Below are 20716 nucleotides of genomic sequence, written 5' to 3'. Positions count from 1 at the left end.
TGTTCAGTGGTTGTCGTTTGTTGATGTGGTTCATAAGTATTTTTTGTTTGTTTTTGTTTTTCGTTTTTTTTACTTATAGATCCCTGATTTCCTGTTTTGGATGGTTTTACACTAGTCATTTTTGTGAATTTTTATAGCTTGCTGTTCCGTGTGGGCCGTACCATGACCTATAATGGTTTACTTTTATAAATTGTGACTTGGATTGAGAGATGTTTTATTGGCACTCATACCACATCTTCTACCTACGCTATATGTTTTTGATATTTGAATTTGAATCAACTATGATATACTAGTATGCAGTTTTAGAGGAAAATCGTGATTGACAAGATCATTGTTTTAATTAGATAAGTGGGTTGATAGTCATGGAAATCTTCTGAAATACCCATAATTATAACCCTTTCAGATCTTGAGTCATTTCCGAATTGAAACAAAATGAAAGTGGAATCAAATAGTAATGCGACATCTTGAATTTTGATGTCCAACCTAGAGACATGTTTTTCGGTCCGTGTGACTGTTCGGCCGTTTATCCCGTTTCTGATTCATTTGTTTGGTCAAGGTAGTTTTTGATGAAATTAAAATCTGATCAACTTAAAACTTAGTATATACACATGTTCCCTATGATACATTCTGTATATATATAGTGAAGCCAAAGTGGTCGTATGGTCTAGCACTCCGGATACAGTGCAGTCGATTCGGTGTCACGATATCTCAGTAGCATGGGTTTGAATCCTAGTGAGGGAAGAACAAAACATTTGCGAAAGCAAATTTACAGATCTAACATTGTTGGGTTGGTGTTTAGACGAGTTGTATATATTTATATATACAAATCTAAATTAAAAACAACGTTCAAACCTATGATTGCGTTGGATAATCAAAGTACTGAAGTACTGAACATCGGATGACCGCAGGTTCTTGTGGGTGGTCAAAAGCACATGTCACAGAAACAGATCACATCTCTATACCTGAAACTTGGGTTAATTTACAGAGATATTTTTTTCTGATACAAGTTCGTGCTTGGATGATGAATAAATGACAGGAAATTCAACCTCACCGTAATAACTATTATATTGTAGTGCAAGAAATCAGTATACCTTGGACTATTATACTTGTATAATAATAGTCGTAGAGAATACACTGGTTTGTTGTTATATATATTATTAATATTACGATTGCATGTATGTACCGATTATTAGGTTGTCTGCATGTTGATATCGTAAAATATCAGCTGCGAGACATAATATTAAGCTTTTTGTCGAGTAAGCGCATATTATGTCGAGCAGCTGATATTTTACAATATTAATATGCCGATAACCTGATAATCGATTTATCGTGCTGCATTTGCGTCTTTTGGAAGTATTGTCTTAGTTTCACCAGCAACCGGAAGTTGACTTGATAAGTTCGGGTCAAACTTATCAACGTCGGTTCAAACATTATGACGTCGCTGATATGTCCGGGTCAAAGTTATTAAGGCCAGGTCAACGTATTTGACGTCACAAAGCCGTGATATGGATCGAGTTTTATAAAGAACTGAGCAAATTGATATAGACAGTTGGACGACCGATAAATATCATTTTCATCCATTTGTATATATGATAATTAAGGTCTTTCCTTTTACAAAAGGGAAAGACCTTACTGTATTTCTTCTGTTTATTATTAGGTCTTTCAACCTTTCAGGTGAAAGACCTATTGTTTTTGTTCTGATTATTAGGTCTTTCAACCTTTCAGTTGAAAGACCTATAGGTTTTGTTCTGATTATTATTATTATTAGGTCTTTCAACCTTTCAGTTGAAAGACCTATAGGTTTTGTTCTGATTATTATTATTAGGTCTTTCAACCTTTCAGTTGAAAGACCTATAGGTTTTGTTCTGATTATTATTATTATTATTATTTTTTTTTTTCTTCCGCCAACTTTTTTTACCTTCGCTGTTTTTTTGTTTCGCAAGATGTCGCTTAGATATATGGTATATGATATCGAACAGTTTATACGCTTTTGAAACCAACTCTGCTTAACCGAATACTTTCCCAAATAAGAGTTATCTCCCCGAACACTGTTTTTCTTGTTATCTCTAAGGCTTCGCAACCGTATAAGAAACCGACAAATTTATTTTTCCAGATTGCTCGTTATATCCTCAGGATGTTGTGTTTTATTTTGACTGAAGCTATCCGGAGACTCCATATGAGAGGTATCCCCCCTTTTGTATATGATATAAGTGATATGCATTTCTAACTGGTGAACCATAAGTGATAGAGACCTAGGGTCTTTTGATTTAAGATCCTTGGTCCAAAAAAATGAAAATTAGGTCAAGGTCAAAGGTCAAGGTCAAATTCTAAATTTTGATTTTGGCTTATTTTCACTTATTTTCATTAACCTTATAAGATATCGACAAATTATTTTTACTAAATTGTTAGTTGCGACATGTCGTAACTTATAAATTTTGGTTGCAAGGGTGCGTAGACAATAAATGGGAGTTTTGGCCCCTCTTTTATTTAGAATTATGCGTAAAGTGATATTACTCATGAACCATACATATTAAGGAACTAGTGTCTTTTGATTCGAGATGTTTAGTCTATGACCTTGAAATTGAGGTCAAGGTCAAAGGTTAATTGGACGTTCTAGAGTTTGACCTTTGCTTTAAATTCATATTTATACATCATAAAGCCATAGGAACTGACATTTTCAACTGAATTTTAATATTTTCATATCAAAATAGATCTTTATTAGTTGAAAGACCTTCAATTGTTCTCTGAACAATTGGTTTTTAATTATTATTATTATTATTTTTTTTTTTCTTCCGCCACATTTTTTTTCCTTCGCTGTTTTTTTGTTTCGCAAGATGTCGCTTAGATATATGGTATATGATATCGAACAGTTTATACGCTTTTGAAACCAACTCTGCTTAACTGCATACTTTCCCAAATAAGAGTTATCTCCCCGAACACTGTTTTTCTTGTTATCTCTAAGGCTTCCCAACCGTATAAGAAACCGACAAATTTATTTTTCCAAATTGCTCGTTATATCCTCAGGATGTTCAGTTTTATTTTGACCGAAGCTATCCGGAGACTCCATATGAGCGTTATCCCCCCTTTTGTATATGATATAAGTGATATGCATTTCTAACTGGTAAACCATAAGTGATAGAGACCTAGGGTCTTTTGATTTAAGATCCTTGGTCTAAAAAAATGAAAATTAGGTCAAGGTCAAAGGTCAAGGTCAAATTTTAAATTTTGATTTTGGCCTATTTTCACTTATTTTCATTAACCTTATAAGATATCGACAAATTATTTTTACTAAATTGTTAGTTGCGACATGTCGTAACTTATAAATTTTGGTTGCAAGGGTGCGTAGACAATAAATGGGAGTGTTCGCCCCTCTTATATTTAGAATTATGTTTAAAGTGATATTACTCATGAACCATACATAATACAGACCAAGGGTCTTTTGATTTGGGATCCTTGGTTTATGACCTTGAAATTGAGGTCAAGGTCATAGGTTAATTGGACGTTCTAGATTTTGACCTTTGCTTGAAATTCATATTTATACATCATTAAGCCATAGGAACTGACATTTTCAACTGAATTTTAATATTTTCATATCAAAATAGATCTTTATTAGTTGAAAGACCTTCAATTGTTCTTTGAACAATTGGTTTTTAATTATTATTATTTTTTTTTTTCTTCCGCCACATTTTTTTTCCTTCGCTGTTTTTTTGTTTCGCAAGATGTCGCTTAGATATATGGTATATGATATCGAACAGTTTATACGCTTTTGAAACCAACTCTGCTTAACTGCATACTTTCCCAAATAAGAGTTATCTCCCCGAACACTGTTTTTCTTGTTATCTCTAAGGCTTCGCAACCGTATAAGAAACCGACAAATTTATTTTTCCAAATTGCTCGTTATATCCTCAGGATGTTCAGTTTTATTTTGACCGAAGCTATCCGGAGACTCCATATGAGCGTTATCCCCCCTTTTGTATATGATATAAGTGATATGCATTTCTAACTGGTAAACCATAAGTGATAGAGACCTAGGGTCTTTTGATTTAAGATCCTTGGTCTAAAAAAATGAAAATTAGGTCAAGGTCAAAGGTCAAGGTCAAATTTTAAATTTTGATTTTGGCCTATTTTCACTTATTTTCATTAACCTTATAAGATATCGACAAATTATTTTTACTAAATTGTTAGTTGCGACATGTCGTAACTTATAAATTTTGGTTGCAAGGGTGCGTAGACAATAAATGGGAGTGTTCGCCCCTCTTATATTTAGAATTATGTTTAAAGTGATATTACTCATGAACCATACATAATACAGACCAAGGGTCTTTTGATTTGGGATCCTTGGTTTATGACCTTGAAATTGAGGTCAAGGTCATAGGTTAATTGGACGTTCTAGATTTTGACCTTTGCTTGAAATTCATATTTATACATCATTAAGCCATAGGAACTGACATTTTCAACTGAATTTTAATATTTTCATATCAAAATAGATCTTTATTAGTTGAAAGACCTTCAATTGTTCTTTGAACAATTGGTTTTTAATTATTAGGTCTTTCCACTTTTCCGTGGAAAGACCTATTGGATTTCTTCTGATTATTATTATTATTATTATTATTATTTTTTTTTTTTTTCTTCCGCCTAATTTTTTTCCTTCGCTGTTTTTTTGTTTTGCAAGTTGTCGATTAGATTTTTGAAATACTAGAACACACCCGTGATATCACGGGTCCGTGACTGAATTAAAGTATATAACTATGCGCAAGCCTTATTTTAGTATTAGTATTGTCATCTGATAAAGTCATGCCGATTATAAGATACACAGTTTTTCTCTGTTTTCAAGTCTTTCTGTTTGAACCCGTCGAACTGAAACAATAATATTAATTATTTGGAAAACAAAAGGTCCTGGAATGGAGTATTTTTTAATCAACACCATTGTCCTATATAAGTTATAAATAAAGTTGAATTCTTTGCTTCGCTGTTTTACGTCATGCCCACTAACAAATTGAAAACTGTACCTATACGCCTTATTTTTAGTCCAGATTTTTAGTATTCGTATTGTTATCTTAGAAAGTCTTACTGATTAAAATACTACAATAGGTAACAATTTGACAATTTAGTAGTGTCAACCCTTTGGTTATGACCCGTGTATATAGCATATTAATCCTGAATACAACGTTTGGTGGTGCGCCTGTCAGATGCGGAATGTACAGATAAGGTAATAGGTAACAGGTAACTGTACTATTGGTATCGGTAGCGGACTCGACCCGGAACTTCTTAATTATTGGCAATATTAATTACGTGGAAAACAAAAGGGCCTGGGGTGGTGTAATTTTTAATCTACACCTTTGTACTATATTAGTTATATATAAAGTTGAATTCTGTGATTCGTCGTTTTTACGTGATGACGGCTGACAAATTGGACCTCGTAATTTTAGTATTATAGATGATATCGAACAGTTTATACGCTTTTGAAACCAACTCGTTTTAACCGAATACTTTCCCAAATAAGAGTTATCTCCCCGAACACTGTTTCTCTTGTTATCTCTAAGGCTTCGCAACCGTATAAGAAACCGACAAATTTATTTTTCCAAATTGCTCGTTATATCCTCAGGATGTTCTGTTTTATTTTGACCGAAGCCGTATATGGATTCCATATGAGAGTTATCCCCCCTTTTATGTTTGATATAAGAATTTGCATTTCTAACTGGTAAACCATAAGTGATAGAGACCTAGGGTCTTTTGATTTGAGGTCCTTGGTCCAAAAAAATGAAAATAAGGTCAAGGTCAAAGGTCAAGGTCATATTATAAATTTTGATTTTGGCTGATTTTCACTCATTTTCAAAAGCCGTATAACTTATCGACAAATTATTTTTACTAAATTGTTAGTTGCGACATGTGGTAACTTATAAATTTTGGTTGAAAGGGTGCGTAGACAATAAATGGGAGTTTTCGCCCCTCTTATGTTTAGAATTATGCGTAAAGTGATATTACTCATGAACCATACATATTAAGGAACTAGTGTCTTTAGGTTTGAGATCCTTAGTCTATGACCTTGAAATTGAGGTCAAGGTCATAGGTTAATTGGACGTTCTAGATTTTGACCTTTGCTCCAAATTCATATTTAGACATCATAAAGTCATAGGAACTGACATATCAACTGAATTTTTAATATTTTCACATCAAAATATGTTGTAAGTGGTGGAAAGACCATCAATGGTTCTCTGAACAATTGGTTTTTAATTATTATTATTTTTTTTTTTCTTCCGCCAACTTTTTGTTCCTTCACTGTTTTTTTGTTTCGCAAGATGTCGCTAAGATATATGGTATATGATATCGAACAGTTAATACGCTTCTGAAACTGACACCACGTAACAAAAAACTTTACCTTATAAGAGTTATCTCCCCGAACACTGTTTTTCTTGTTATCTCTAAGGCTTCTCAACCGTATAAGAAACCGACAAATTTATTTTTCCAAATTGCTCGTTATATCCTCAGGATGTTCTGTTTTATTTTGACCGAAGCTATCCGGAGACTCCATATGAGCGTTATCCCCCCTTTTGTATATGATATAAGCGATATGCATTTCTAACTGGTAAACCATAAGTGATAGAGACCTAGGGTCTTTTGATTTAAGATCCGTGGTCCCAAAAAATGAAAATTAGGTCAAGGTCAAAGGTCAAGGTCAAATTCTAAATTTTGATTTTGGCTTATTTTCACTTATTTTCATTAACCTTATAAGATATCGACAAATTATTTTTACTAAATTGATAGTTGCGACATGTCGTAACTTATAAATTTTGGTTGCAAGGGTGCCTAGACAATAAACGGGAGTTTTCGCCCCTCTTTTATTTAGAATTATGCGTAAAGTGATATTACTCATGAACCATACATATTAAAGAACTAGTGTCTTTTGATTCGAGATGTTTAGTCTATGACCTTGAAATTGAGGTCAAGGTCAAAGGTTAATTGGACGTTCTAGATTTTGACCTTTGCTTTAAATTCATATTTATACATCATAAAGCCATAGGAACTGACATTTTCAACTGAATTTTAATATTTTCATATCAAAATAGATCTTTATTAGTTGAAAGACCTTCAATTGTTCTTTGAACAATTGGTTTTTAATTAAGGTCTTTCCTTTTACAAAAGGGAAAGACCTTACTGTATTTCTTCTGTTTATTATTATTCTTTTTCCGCCAAACTTTGACGAAGTTAGCAGCCTTAACAGTAAGACGTGTCGCTTTCATGTTCACACTTTGTATCGGTGTCATATATACCTATCTAGAACTCACCCTGTTAGTCGAAATATTTTGTCGGTTCGGAGTAATTCCTCCGAAACCAAAAAACCTTGTTATCGTTCCAACACCGTAACCGTAATAGGTAGAAAATAAACGAAGGGTGAAATTTGTTCAGGACCAGACCCCGGTTCTTCGTTACATTTGGATTGAAAAGATTCAACGACTCATTGGTAGGGTTATGCCCCTATGAAAATTAACCGGTGTCGGTGGACAACCAAAACTCAAAAACCGTAAGTCGTAGAGACCTAGGATCTTCACCATTCATCATCAATTCATGTGACTTTGAAAAATACCTCAAGGTCAAATGTGTATGTTGACCTTGACCTTTGACCTAACACCTTGTTATCAGAACAACTCAGAAACCATTATATTTACAGAAGTTTTAAATAGTGGAAAATGTTTGGGTCATTACGGGGCAACTTTGTTACATTTTGACCGAAGAGATTTGACCTTTTTGTAAGGGGCATAACCCCTGTTTTAGGTTTCTGAAAAGACAAAATCAGCATTTACTATATAACCAAAGGTCCTAGACCCATGGGGTCTTCAGCAATGACATTGGGGACCAATGACCTTGACAAAGGTCAAAAGGTCAAAGGTCAAGGTCATGTACCAGATAGCGAATTTAGTGATTTTAACCTTATTTAAGGGATTTTCAATGTGTTTTAAAGATTTTCAGTGTGTTTTAAAGCTGTTTAAGGTTGACCTTGACCTTTGACCTTAAAACTTTTAAGTCGATATCTCAAAAACGATTGTACTTACAGAAATAGTAAATAGTGAAAAACGCGTTGAGGTGGATGAGGCGCAACTTTTTGACATTTGACCGAAGAGATTTGACCTTTCTATAAGGGGCATAACCCTTGTTTTAGATTTCTGAAAAGGCAAAATCAGCTTTTACTGTATAACCAAAGGTCCTAGACCCATGGGGTCTTCAGCAATGACATTGGGGACTAATGACCTTGACAAAGGTCAAAAGGTCAAAGGTCAAGGTCATGTCCCATATAGCAAATTATATGTTTTTTTTACCTTATTTAAAAGATATTCAGTGTGTTTTAAAGCTTTTCAATACATTCTACGTCTATTGGAACATGTATTTTACATTACAAAAGGAAAGACCTCTCAATTGTTCAAGAACAATTGACATTTTAATTATTATTATTATTCTTCCGCCAAACTTTGACGAAGTTAGCAGCCTAAACCGTAAAACGTGTCGCTTTCATGTTCACACTTTGTATCGGTGTCATGAATACCTATCTGGAACTCACCCTGTTAGTCGAAATATTTTGTCGGTTCGGAGTAATCCCTCCGTAACCAAAAAACCTTGTTATCGTTCCAACACCGTAACCATAATAGGTAGAAAAAAAACAAAGGGTGAAATTTGTTCAGGACCAGACCCCGGTTCTTCGTTACATTTGGATCGAAAAGATTCAACGACTCATTGGTAGGGTTATGCCCCTATGAAAATTAACCGGTGTCGGTTGACCACCAAAACTCAGAAACCGTAAGTCGTAGACACCTAGGATCTTCACCATTCATCATCAATTGATGTATCTTTGTAAATTACCTCAAGGTCAAATTTGTATGTTGACCTTGACCTTTGACCTAACACCTTGTTATGGGATAATCTCAGAAACCATTATACTTACAGAAGTTTTAAATAGTGGAAAATGTTTGGGTCATTATGGCGCAACTTTGTTATATTTTGACCGAAGAGATTTGACCTTTTTTTAAGGGGCATAACCCCTGTTTTAGGTTTCTGGTAAGACAAAATCAGGTTTTACTATATAACCAAAGGTCCTAGACCCTTGGGGTCTTCAGTAATGGCATTGGGGACTAATGACCTTGACAAAGGTCAAAAGGTCAAAGGTCAAGGTCATGTCCCAGATAGCGAATTTAGTGTTTTTAACCTTATATAAAGGATTTTTAGTGTGTTTTCGAGCTTTTTAAGGTTGACCTTGACCTTTTCAATACATTCTACGTCTGTAGGAACATGTATTTTACATTACAAAAAGGAAAGACCTCTCAATTGTTCAAGAACAATTGACAGTTTAATTCTATTCTACTATTATTATAGTGCAGTGAAAGTGCATGGTGGACACTCTTCTGTAAAAAAATCAAAGCCTTAAAGGCTGTAAAAGCAATTGCTGCCATGTTTTAAATGTTTTGGGACACTTTTATTTTTCATCTACATATATAAGAATTAAACCTGACAGGACATGGTTGTCTAGTGAAAAGCAAGAAGGTTTTGACTTTATATCAATAAAAGACTTAAGCAGGAAATCATTTTTAATATGTTTTATATTTCACAAGGAGACAACAAGTTTACCAGGCCAGGAACATATATATTATTACTGTTCCCAGACCAGGCTAAAGTTGGGGGTAATTATGGATTATCCCCTGGTAGTGTCTGTAACTGGGCAATAATTACTTTTATTTATTTAATTTTAACAATTTTCATAATTAATTTAAATTAACCATTCAGTTAAAACATTTCCCCTTTCGAGACGCTAATGTTGAAAAATGGGACAGAAATAAAATAACTTACAAGACATAAACATGTAAAAAATAAATATATATTTCAGCTTACTAAAAATATTTTCATAGTGTTACTTTGACATCATTTCTTAAAACTAAGTCCCACACATAATTGTTCATTTGATATGTGTCATCATCATGCGGTACGAGAAGTTTTCATGTCGCTAAATAGTCTTTTTGTCGCTGAATTTATTCTTCTTGTCCGTTCTTGACGCTTCTTGTCGCTAAAAGTTCTTATTGGTGAGACCGCTATTTTTAGATAACAGGTGGTCATTTACACTACACGTATAACCTGTGTAATGATTTTTATTTTACGATAAATTTATGAATGAACGATAATTCTATGAATGAACAAGAGCACCTGACCTCTTTCTGAAACACCAATTAAACATATAAAATCGTATTTATTAAGATATAATTCAGTCAAATTTTCACCACTAAATCAACAACTGAAATGATTCCATATTTTGTTGAAACATCGTACAACCGGAGAACAGAAATCGCAGGTATGAAAATGCACTTTTTTCACTGGTGTTGAAAACCCAAAACTAATTTGACTAGAATTTATGAATGACGGAAATTTAAGCGATAACAATACATCGGAGTGACCTCAAGGTCATCCTCTGTAAAAACCGCAATTTTTATACGTGTGCATGTAAAACAAATGTCTTAGTAGAGGGGTCTAAATACAGCACAAACCACAAAAAAAGAAGTATATTTAAACAAAACGAACAGGTCGAACAACTGATGTTCTTTAACCCTGCCGACTACCATTGGCGATTGCCAAATAAAATTGATCACAAGATGTAACAAAATGGATCTTAATATAAATTTAATACTAAACAGAAAACAATTAACTTGTGGCCACGATGTTATGCCACAAACATAAGGTGTTAATTTTTTTCTTTTTGTACACCAGATCCGGATTTCGACAATAAATCTCTCTTCAGTGATGTTAGGGATCGAAACGGTGTTTAGAAGGCCATATAAAATGTACCCTCATTTTTAAATAGACTCTTGAATTTTAAGAGTCAATATAGGATGAACGGATCATATAAACCGTTGACTGCCATTGGCGATTGCTAAATAAAATTATATATAAAAAAGAAGATGTGGTATGATTGCCAATGAGACAACTATCCACAAAAGACCAAAATGACACAGAAATTAATAACTATAGGTCACCGTACGGCCTTTAACAATGAACAAAGCCTATTATAAAAGGCCCCGATCCGACAAGGTAAAACAATTCAAACGAGAAAACTAACGGCCTAATTAATGTAAAAAAAAAAAAAAATGAACGAAAAACAAATATGTAACACATAAACAAACGACAACCACTGAATTACAGGCTCCTGACTTGGGACAGGCACATACATAAATAATGTGGCGGGGTTAAACATGTTAGCGGGATCCCAACCCTCCCCTAACCTGGGACAGTGGTATAACAGTACAACATAAGCACGAACTATAAAAATCAGTTGAAAAAGGCTTAACTCATCAGATGGACAAAAATACAAGTGGACGTGGCCCGGTACATATACATCCCGACACAAAAAGACACAATAAATATATTTATATGATCTTTCTAATTTCAATGCCAAATTAGAGTTTTGACCCAAATTTCACGGTTCACTGAACATAAAAAATGAAAAGAGGAGTGGAGCATCCGTGTACTATGGACACAGTCATGCTTGTTCTACTGTCAATTCAAGTGTAGTTCTTGTTCAGAATAATAATGGAACTTCTGTTCCTGAATATATGTGTGGTTGCGTAATGCACTATATTGATCATTTAACAAAATCTTGCTTAGAAATAATATAGGGTAAAAAGCTATCATAAGTCACGAGCCTCTGGTCTTTGTTGTTGATCATGCATGGTTGTTTTTAAATTTTGATTCTTTTAAATGTTTCGAAGTTTAGTTCATTTTCGCTGAAGTAGTAATATTTTGGGTTAGTTACCCTATGGATACCACCTCCAGGTGCAGGATTTCATTGCTGTGTTGGCCTTGAGCTGTTTTTTTTTTTTGGTTGAGTTATTGTCTCTTTTGGCTCATTCCCCGTTTCCATTCTAGATTTAATTTAACAGTGTATTTTGTATTTACTGTTTCGATGCAAAGAGCTTTTTTCTGTGATGCCTGTGTTCTTTGTGTAAAGATAAACGTACTTGTAATATCTAAGAGGCCAATCCAAATTGGAAACCTTATAGTGTAAACAATGTTTTATTAAAAAAAAAATAAAAAAATACGTACATCAATACAAAACATGGATAGGAAAACAAGTGATAAGTCATTTATACAAATTCGTCTTCTTAAAGTGGAAACCTTGTGAAGTTCAACAGCAGCTTTCAATTAATCGAAGCTTCTTCATCTACGATGCTGTCTTTAGTATCAGCTGTACGTTAATATATGAAATTACGCAAATGTTTATGGTTTCTGAACAACGGCACCATTGTTGGCTGTTTTGTTAACATGTGCAAACACAACCGCTTTCATAGAGCTACAGTAGTTGATAGTTTATATATATAGGAGGAAGGGGAAGAACATGGGAATGACCTTTAATTTCTTTGTTCTACAAACTTGTAGGCCATTTATCTTAAATGGTCCAGAGTCATTTTTTTACCTGTTTCATTGGTAGTATTAAAGACGCATATGTCGTATAGATTTATGACAGTTATCAAAAGTAGTTCCACGCACAATAACGTTTATCTCGGATCTACCACTCGTCCCCATTGTGGCAAGAACTTCATACTTTCCATCAGCAGATTCAACCTTACACTCTTTGCATGATTTGCCATTCTGATAAACTTCCTTTGTAAAAGTTATTTCATTGTCACTTTTGTCTTCCATCATTTTTCTGAACCATTTGTCATCGTGTATCGCGCAGGAATTGTTTGTTATTCCAACGGTCAGGGCATTTGAAGTAAAGTAAGGTATTGTCCAAGCCATAACAACACGTCTGTTTTCTAATTTCCAGGATATCAACCCGCTGCATCCTCTTATACCAAAAGAACTCTTGTGACTGACCTAAAATAAAACAACATAGCATGTTTGAAAAAAATAACAAATATTGAAGATATAAAAGCATTCTATCCCAGAAGTTTAATAATATGCTTGGCACATGATAACAATGTACAAAGCGTAGTGGAGTTGAAAAAAAGAGGAGTAATATAGCGGATGCCAAGAAGTTGTCAAAGCGGAAGCAACCGGATTTTTAAACATTTATTTGTTTCCTGGCATTTTCAATATCACAAGAACCATAAAGCCCCGGTCACAACAGATCGTACGATTTTTTTTGCCGTGAGAGATCTATAAAATATTTCGAGTGGTCACATCAGCCACCGCATGTTCACGATTGGTACACGACAGAGAAAAAAGAATTGTAATTGAACTGTCGTGGGTTTGTCGCAAGTCGGTCGTAAGACAATCGTGAGTTGTTTGGAGCTATTTGTCAGGTTTTCATTTCATGGGATGCTCGTGTTACTGTCGTGTCATTGTCGACGTACAACTGTCTTACCACTGTCTTGAATCATGCCAGACTCCATCCGCATGAATCTAACGAAATCAAACCGTTCAATAAATGGCCTAAGCCACTAACGGCGGGCTTTTCGCCGGTTCCTAAACTGTCCACGGGGTCGAACCAACGCTAACAGGACCACATTTTGCTCTTGTTAGAGTCCAGAAGGCACCTACATGTACATGTATTTAGCAGGACCAAGCGTTATCGTTCTGGTGGCATAGCCATTCTCTTTAAACGGCAGACATTTCCAAACATTCATTCCCGCCGAATTGTATTCTTCTAAACAAAACAAAAAATGTTGCACGACGAACGTACCACTGTCGTACGACAGACAATCAATGTTGTGCGAGCATCATACGAAATTTGGTATTCGTAAGACAATCGTTCGACTGAATCATGATTGTCTTGCGACAGTCGTAGGGTTGTCGTACGAAACTCGTGCAACAGTCGTATCGTTTGTTTTATTAAAATGGTTTATGTTGGTACCCAAGAAAATGTGTTTATTTGCACGACACTCTCACGATAACCACAAGACAAAAAATCGTAGAGGAATTGCATGTCCAATTTTCATCCCACGAAACACGACAGCGCCACGATGCCCAAAATATCGTTGGACTGTCGTACGCCGATCACAAATGACCCACGATTTGACAACATTTCCTGTTGTGGCGCTGCATAGATGTTTTGTGGGTTCATTGTGACTAAGGCTTAACCCCTGAACGGTCATCAATATTGTACTTGACCTCCATTTTGTCATCAGTAACAGCATATCAAAAATTGAACAGCTTTGGTTGAATGTTCCATGAGTTAAAGCACGGATACGACTTTTTCAATCTTTCAAGAATCATAACTCCTGAACGGTAAAGTTAACTTAAGGTCGATATCAAATTCACCTCTGTTTTTTTATCAGTAACAACAAAGCTTAGGTTGAACTGTTCACGGGTTAATGTACAGGCATTGAATGTGAAGCATCACTGTACTCTAATTGACTCTACTGCCAATCTGGGATCCAAATCCTGGCAGGACAGAGAAATTGGAGTAAATACAAAAATCAAGCTTAGGGAAGCAGGTTTCATTTGTTGAATCAAAGATTAAGATTCTGTAGTAACACATATTTGAATGTAAAGGGTTTCGACTCGTTCATTGTATTTTCCGTTGCTTTTTTCAGCATTTATTGCTTTGATTTTAAGTTATCTTACCACTGCTTGCACTGTTCCTGAACCTATAGACCTAGGTGGTATTGACAACATGCCTGTACATGATGCATACTGAGGGGACGATAACTCACTGTTGGTCCAATTCTCTATTGCTATCCCACATGTTATAGATGTGTGTGATCGCATAAGACTCTGGAGATCATTTCCTTTCAATGTTTGTCCAAGAGTTAAGGATTTTTGCAGTGTTTTTCCAAACTTATTCCAATCCACACGGCCTGCAAGTGACAATAATTTTGACAAGTGTCTAATAATTTAAATTTTTGTAAACTATAAACTTGCTGAATCAGAAGTGTTTTTCGTTTCTAGTTTTTGCTGTTTTGTGTGAGTCATAGATCCGTGTTTAAGGCAGTACTTGGACTAATATTTGATAACTTACTTACTTACTAACTTCCTATGAATTATACCAAACAGCCGCTATTGAATGGAATAGAAATAATCGTATTTCGCTAGTAGTGGTTCTGTATTTGTTATGGAATAATGAATACATTAGTAGATTTTATTTTCTATCGTTAATTATCCATTTTTAGATCATGGTGACGATCCCTTGTCACCATCTTATGGTGTTTGTATATCTCAACTTGTAAGATTCGCTCGTGTATGTAACAACTTGTTAGATTTTACCGAGAGAAATTTATGTATTACGGAAAAACTCTTACACCAGGGGTTTCGATATCACAAATTAGTCAAAACATTTACTAAATTTTATCATCGGTATAAGGAAATAATTAGTAAAATAACTCAACATGCAGACATCTTATACGTTCAGGTATTTCACATCCAATCTTGTATGGTAATATTCTTTTCAGAGCACAAAAATGTCAGTATTCACCTCAAAAGCTTACTAAAACTTTAAACATATTTATTAAGAAGGGATATAGTTACGATACTGTTGTCAGGTCATTAAAGATTGCATATTTTGGTTTTAATATGGATTCACTTATAGGGTCTTTGCATCGGAATTAATTAGATATAGGAAGATGTGGCGTGAGTGCCAATGAGACAACTCTCCATCCAAATAACAATTTATAAAAGTAAACATTTATTTAAAAAAACAGTTGTTGGCTTGGCACGGGTTATGTTCTTCTCATATATTTTATGAAAGTATGATACTAAACCCCTAACGGGAAGGATTGTGCCTGATATGATGAAGACATAATTTTTCAATCAGTTTAATTAAGGTCTGGAGCTGGCATGTCAGTTAACTGCTAGTAGTCTGATGTTATTTATGTATTGTTGTCATTTCATTTATTTTCTTTTGTTACATCTTCTGAAATCAGACTCAGAATTCTCTTGAACTGAATTTTAATGTGCGTATTGTTATGCGTTTACTTTTCTCCATTGGTTAGAGGTATAGGGGGAGGGTTGAAATCTCACAAACATGTTTAACCCCGCCGCAATTTTGCGCCTGTACCAAGTCAGGAGCCTCTGGCCTTTGTTAGTCTTGTGTGATTTTCGATTTTAGTTTCTTGTGTATAATTCGGAGTTTAGTATGACGTCTATAATCACTGTACTAGTACACGTATTTTTTAAGTGGCCAGCTGAAGGACGCCTACGGGTGCAGGAGTTTCTCGCTACATTGAAGACCCATTGGTGGCCTTCGGCTGTTGTCTGCTCTATGGTCGGGTTGTTGTCGCTTTGACACATTCCCAATTTCGTTTCTCAATTTTATTGTATGTTTGACGCGCTTTTCTGGATACATCTTATTCAGGAACACTCAACATATATGAAAGCCAGGTATATATAATACGTAGTGAAGCTGTAAAATTAGTATTGTATTATCTTTAATGTCCTGTATCTATTCAGGAAAATGACAGTTGTTATCTTATAGTTCGTTTCTGTGTGTGTTGCATTGTCGTTTATTTTTTGATGCACTTCGGTGTTTCTTTTGTTTCTATTGGTTTCCTCTTATAGCTGATGTGTTTCCCTCCGTTTTAGTTTGTAACCTAGATTTGTTTTTATCTCTCAATCGATTTATGACTTTCGAACAGCGGTATACTACTGTTGCGCTTATTCAACTAAGTCATGATGGTTCATGGAAATCTTTCTGCAATATGACATCTACATGTATCTCAACATTGAAATATATATGTTTTTCAATACCATCCTCATTAGCCGTATCTTTAAAGAGAAAGCAAATTTTGATACTTTGTATTATCCGAGAAACATAAAATTAATGTGTAGGTGCTTCTGTAATATTGTTGATCCATATATAGAAAAAACGGAACTCACATATTATCAGATTATTACATGGCTTTTTTCATATCGCATGTATTATCAGCCCTAGGTTCATTATCAGCCCAAGAGCCGAATGGCTCGAGGGCTGATATTGACCGAGGGCTGATTATACATGCGATATGCAAAATGACATGTTATGATCTTTTTATCATATGCTTCAACATTGGAGAATATTTTAACGAATCGACAAAAAAAAAGATAATCAACAATTTACATAATGAACACAGTCACTGTTTGGAAAAATCAACTTTTTTTTCAAAGTAACTTTCTAAACTATGTTTAAAACTTTAAAAAATGCATTTATTTAAAAAATTGTTATTTTTTTTATAATTTTACACAATTTGCTTTCAAGTATCCAAATCATTGTTTTGTACACTAATTTGTAATGTTTTTCACAAGAAACGAAGCTTTGAGGTGTATTTCCCGGAATTTGCCGAGTGTAAACGATGGAATCTGTTTGTTTTGATTGTAATTTCACTTACAAGAAGCAATTATAAAAGAGAAAGAAAAACTTCATGGAAATTTTTTAAAAGATCTAAAATATAGTACCTTATTCATAATATGGGTTCGCTCTCCGTATATTAAAAGTGAATTTGCGTTTGGTGTACTTTAACTAGGATTTATAATAAGCACGGGAAGTTTAACACAAGTATTTGTAGTCTTGATTGAAATTAATGAAATATTTATAAATACAAAACGAATTATAAAAAAAGTAAAGTTCATCATGTGCATGTAAAGTTATGTTACATTTTTTCTTTCTTTCAGATAAGATATATACACTTTAAGAAAATTAGTTATTTGGTATATAAAAACACTTAATGGCTGTGTTGTTCAGTATAATAAAGCACCTAATGACTGGTTGTGCGGGTAATAGCAAGTGTTTTGTCCCTTCGAGCAATAGTTGGTACATCAGGGACAACAAACTTGCTATTACCCTCACACCCAGTCAATAGGTGTATAATATTCACCGTTTAGTCAGTGACAGGAACGTGTTAAACTTATCATTTTTCTTGATCTTTACTATATTAGTGCTGATTTGGCCCCTTAAATTTTTGACACAATTTCCGCCCAAACCAAATGAAAATTACTAGTATTTTATAATAGTTTAACAGGAGTTTATCTTTTAAGATGGACAACAATTTATAGCTAACAGTTTTCATATCAATACTATTATCATTTGTATTGACAATATATGATACATGTATATAATGTGTACTGCTTGAAGTAACAATTTCACAATTTCGTTATGCGTACAAACTATGGTTGTTTTGTAAGATTTTAATACTAGTAGCTTTGTATCAATTTGATGAGTTAAGGTGGTACCTAACACTACAGGGAGATAACTCTGTAAAATCACCTAAACGTTTTAATGACGTTGTGTTTTTAAGGGAATATTAAGCTTCTCAATGATCAAAATTAATGTTTGTCAAACTGCTATATAACTAGTGTAATTTTTCTGATAAAATGCTTGGTTCAAATTTTTTGAAACTTTTATATTTTTGTCAAAGGGTCAAAGTAAATACTTTGTCAAAATTTTATGAAAATTAAACGAGCCAAATTAATTTTAGTGAAAGTGTTAGGTACCACCTTAAGCTCTTCACAACTGATTTTAACTATGTGTTCTTATGTTGTACTGTAACAGCACATTCCCAGCTGTCTGATGAGAGGGTACTTCTAGCCTTCTTCAAATCCCGCCAGTATGTATGTATCTGTCCCAAGTTGGGAGCATATTCTTCAGTGATTGTCATTGGTTCATTACTGAAAAATTTATTTTCCGAAATTTGTTTTGTTATAAATTAGGCCGTTAATATTCTCAATTGAATGTTTTCATTATTTTTATGTCGGGACCATTTATAGCCATACACATATACGGCATGGGTTCTTCGTAGTGTTGATATACTATTGCACAAATGACAGAAATAATACGAAAATACTGCAACATTCATTATTTATTGCAAGGATGAGACTTTTCTTTCTTGCGTATTTGACGAAAAGTGCTTTAATTAGGGACCTCATAAAGCTTGTTTTCATGTTGACCGTACCTTGACCTATAATGGTTTACTTTTATAATCTTTGGACGGAGAGTTGTCTCATTGGCATACATGCCACATCTTCCTATGTCTATTTAATGTGGTCTTAATACTGTACTTGTACTTTTTTCCACGGGTACTTATTTTCGGGAATTGTGTATTTCAAACACGTTCGCGGGAATTTATTTTCGCGATTTTATAATTATTGCCTTTCAGTTGAAAGGTTTGATTTAGATTCGCGTGTATTTATTTTCGCGAAAATAAACCAACCACGAAATTCGTGAAAATAAATACACCGCGAAAATAAGTACAATTACAGTATTGAACATATTCAACATGAATTGCAGATAAACGCATCTATCTGACATCAACAAATTACAGAAATGAAGGACCATCATCCAGACTCTCAGTTATTGATTGTTTTTGTCAGATAAAGTGGAGGTAAAGACAACATGTACATGTATGTTATCTTAAAACTTTTACTTCCTGATCTGAAAAATCCACCGCGAGTCAATGAAAAGAAATGTTAAACTTTACCTTTATTAATTTCATTTTCTAAATGTTCACAGCTACTATCGTTTTCCATTCCTCTTCCAGATTTTATATGTGTTTGTATTTTTTAAAATATCTTTTTCTTGACTAAGCCTTAAAAAGTATAAATATAAAATCATGGTGATAGGAGTTTATCTCATTTGTTTGATAACAGATATAGTTGTATATAATTTGTGTTACTGTTATGATTTATTCAAATTTAATGTATGACAAAAAAGAATGTGTCCAAAGTACACGGATGCTCCACTCGCACTATCATTTTCCATGTTCAATGGACCGTGAAATTGGGTAAAAAATCTAATGTGGCGTTAAAATTAGAAAAAAATATACCATAGGGAACATGTGTACTAAGTTTCAAGTTGATTGGACTTCAACTTCATCAAAAACTACCTTGACCAAAACCTTTAACCTGAAACTCCAACTTTCATTTTCTATGTTTAGTGTACCATGAAATTGGGGTCAAAAGTCTTATTTGGCTTTAAAATTAGAAAGAGCATATCATAAGCAACAAGTGTACTATGTTTAAAGTTTGGACTTCAGCTTATCAAATTACCTTGACCAAAACCTTTAACCTGAAACTCCAACTTTCATTTTCTATGTTCAGTGTACCATGAAATTGGGGTCAAAAGTCTTATTTGGCTTTAAAATTAAAAAGATCATATCATAAGCAACAAGTTTGGTCTTCAGCTTCATCAAAAACTACCTTGACCAAAAACTTTAACCTGAAGCGGGACGAACGGACGGACGAACGTACGGACGAACGAACAGACGGACGGACGCACAGACCAGAAAACATAATGCCCCTCTACTATCGTAGGTGGGGCATAAAAAATTAACTAAGATTGGAAGCATTGTTTTGCCTGTCAAAAGGGTCTTACTCAGTAAACAAATAGATTGCAAGTGTCGACTCATCATACATGTATCTCTTGTTGTCTCTTTGACACATTCCCCATTTCAATTCTCAACTTTATCTGTTTAGGTATAACTATATTAGTTCTTTAATAAAGTTTTATACTGAAACAGAGACTCATATAGAATGAAGTCATTGGTAATCAGTTGAATATGAATGAATAACGAGTCCAATTGTATTACACGTTTTATGATCTTTCTTACTTTAACCCGCCAATAACCGTTTAAATCTAGTAAAAGAATATCTGCTAATTTATGAAAATCTCAGAGGTAAAATATAAAGTTAAGAATAGAAGCAGGAAATCAGCCGCTTGAATTTTACCCCGATACATGTACATGTAGTTGTATTTAAAATTGAGAATGGAAATGGGGAATGTGTCAAAGAGACAAAACCCGACCAAAGAGAGGAAAATAGCTGAAAGCAAACAATG

At 34.1% G+C, this 20716-nt stretch overlaps 1 protein-coding gene across 1 annotated transcript; it reads right to left on the bottom strand.

Annotated features, from left to right (window-relative positions):
- Positions 1-12040: 12040 nt before the first annotated feature.
- Positions 12041-19485, bottom strand: LOC139494978 (conoporin-Cn1-like). Its single transcript, XM_071283099.1, has 3 exons — positions 19362-19485; positions 14542-14774; positions 12041-12849 (listed from the first exon to the last, which is right to left on the bottom strand). Exons 1-3 carry the CDS (start codon positions 19408-19410, stop codon positions 12463-12465), a joined length of 669 nt encoding a protein of 222 aa, XP_071139200.1. The 5' UTR covers positions 19411-19485; the 3' UTR covers positions 12041-12462.
- Positions 19486-20716: the final 1231 nt, after the last annotated feature.

Source organism: Mytilus edulis, chromosome 11, assembly GCF_963676685.1.
Source record: "Mytilus edulis chromosome 11, xbMytEdul2.2, whole genome shotgun sequence".
Lineage (NCBI taxonomy): Eukaryota > Metazoa > Mollusca > Bivalvia > Mytilida > Mytilidae > Mytilus > Mytilus edulis.
This window is presented reverse-complemented; position numbering and strand designations above follow the sequence as displayed.

Excerpts from the sequence above, each read along its gene's own strand:
- LOC139494978 (XM_071283099.1), bottom strand. The coding sequence starts at position 19,410 with ATGGAAAACGATAGTAGCTGTGAACATTTAGAAAATGAAATTAATAAA. Across the intron at positions 14,775-19,361 it reads AGAAAATGAAATTAATAAAG|GCCGTGTGGATTGGAATAAG; the intron begins GTAAAGTTTAAC and ends TGTCACTTGCAG. Across the intron at positions 12,850-14,541 it reads CAGGAACAGTGCAAGCAGTG|GTCAGTCACAAGAGTTCTTT; the intron begins GTAAGATAACTT and ends GTTTTATTTTAG.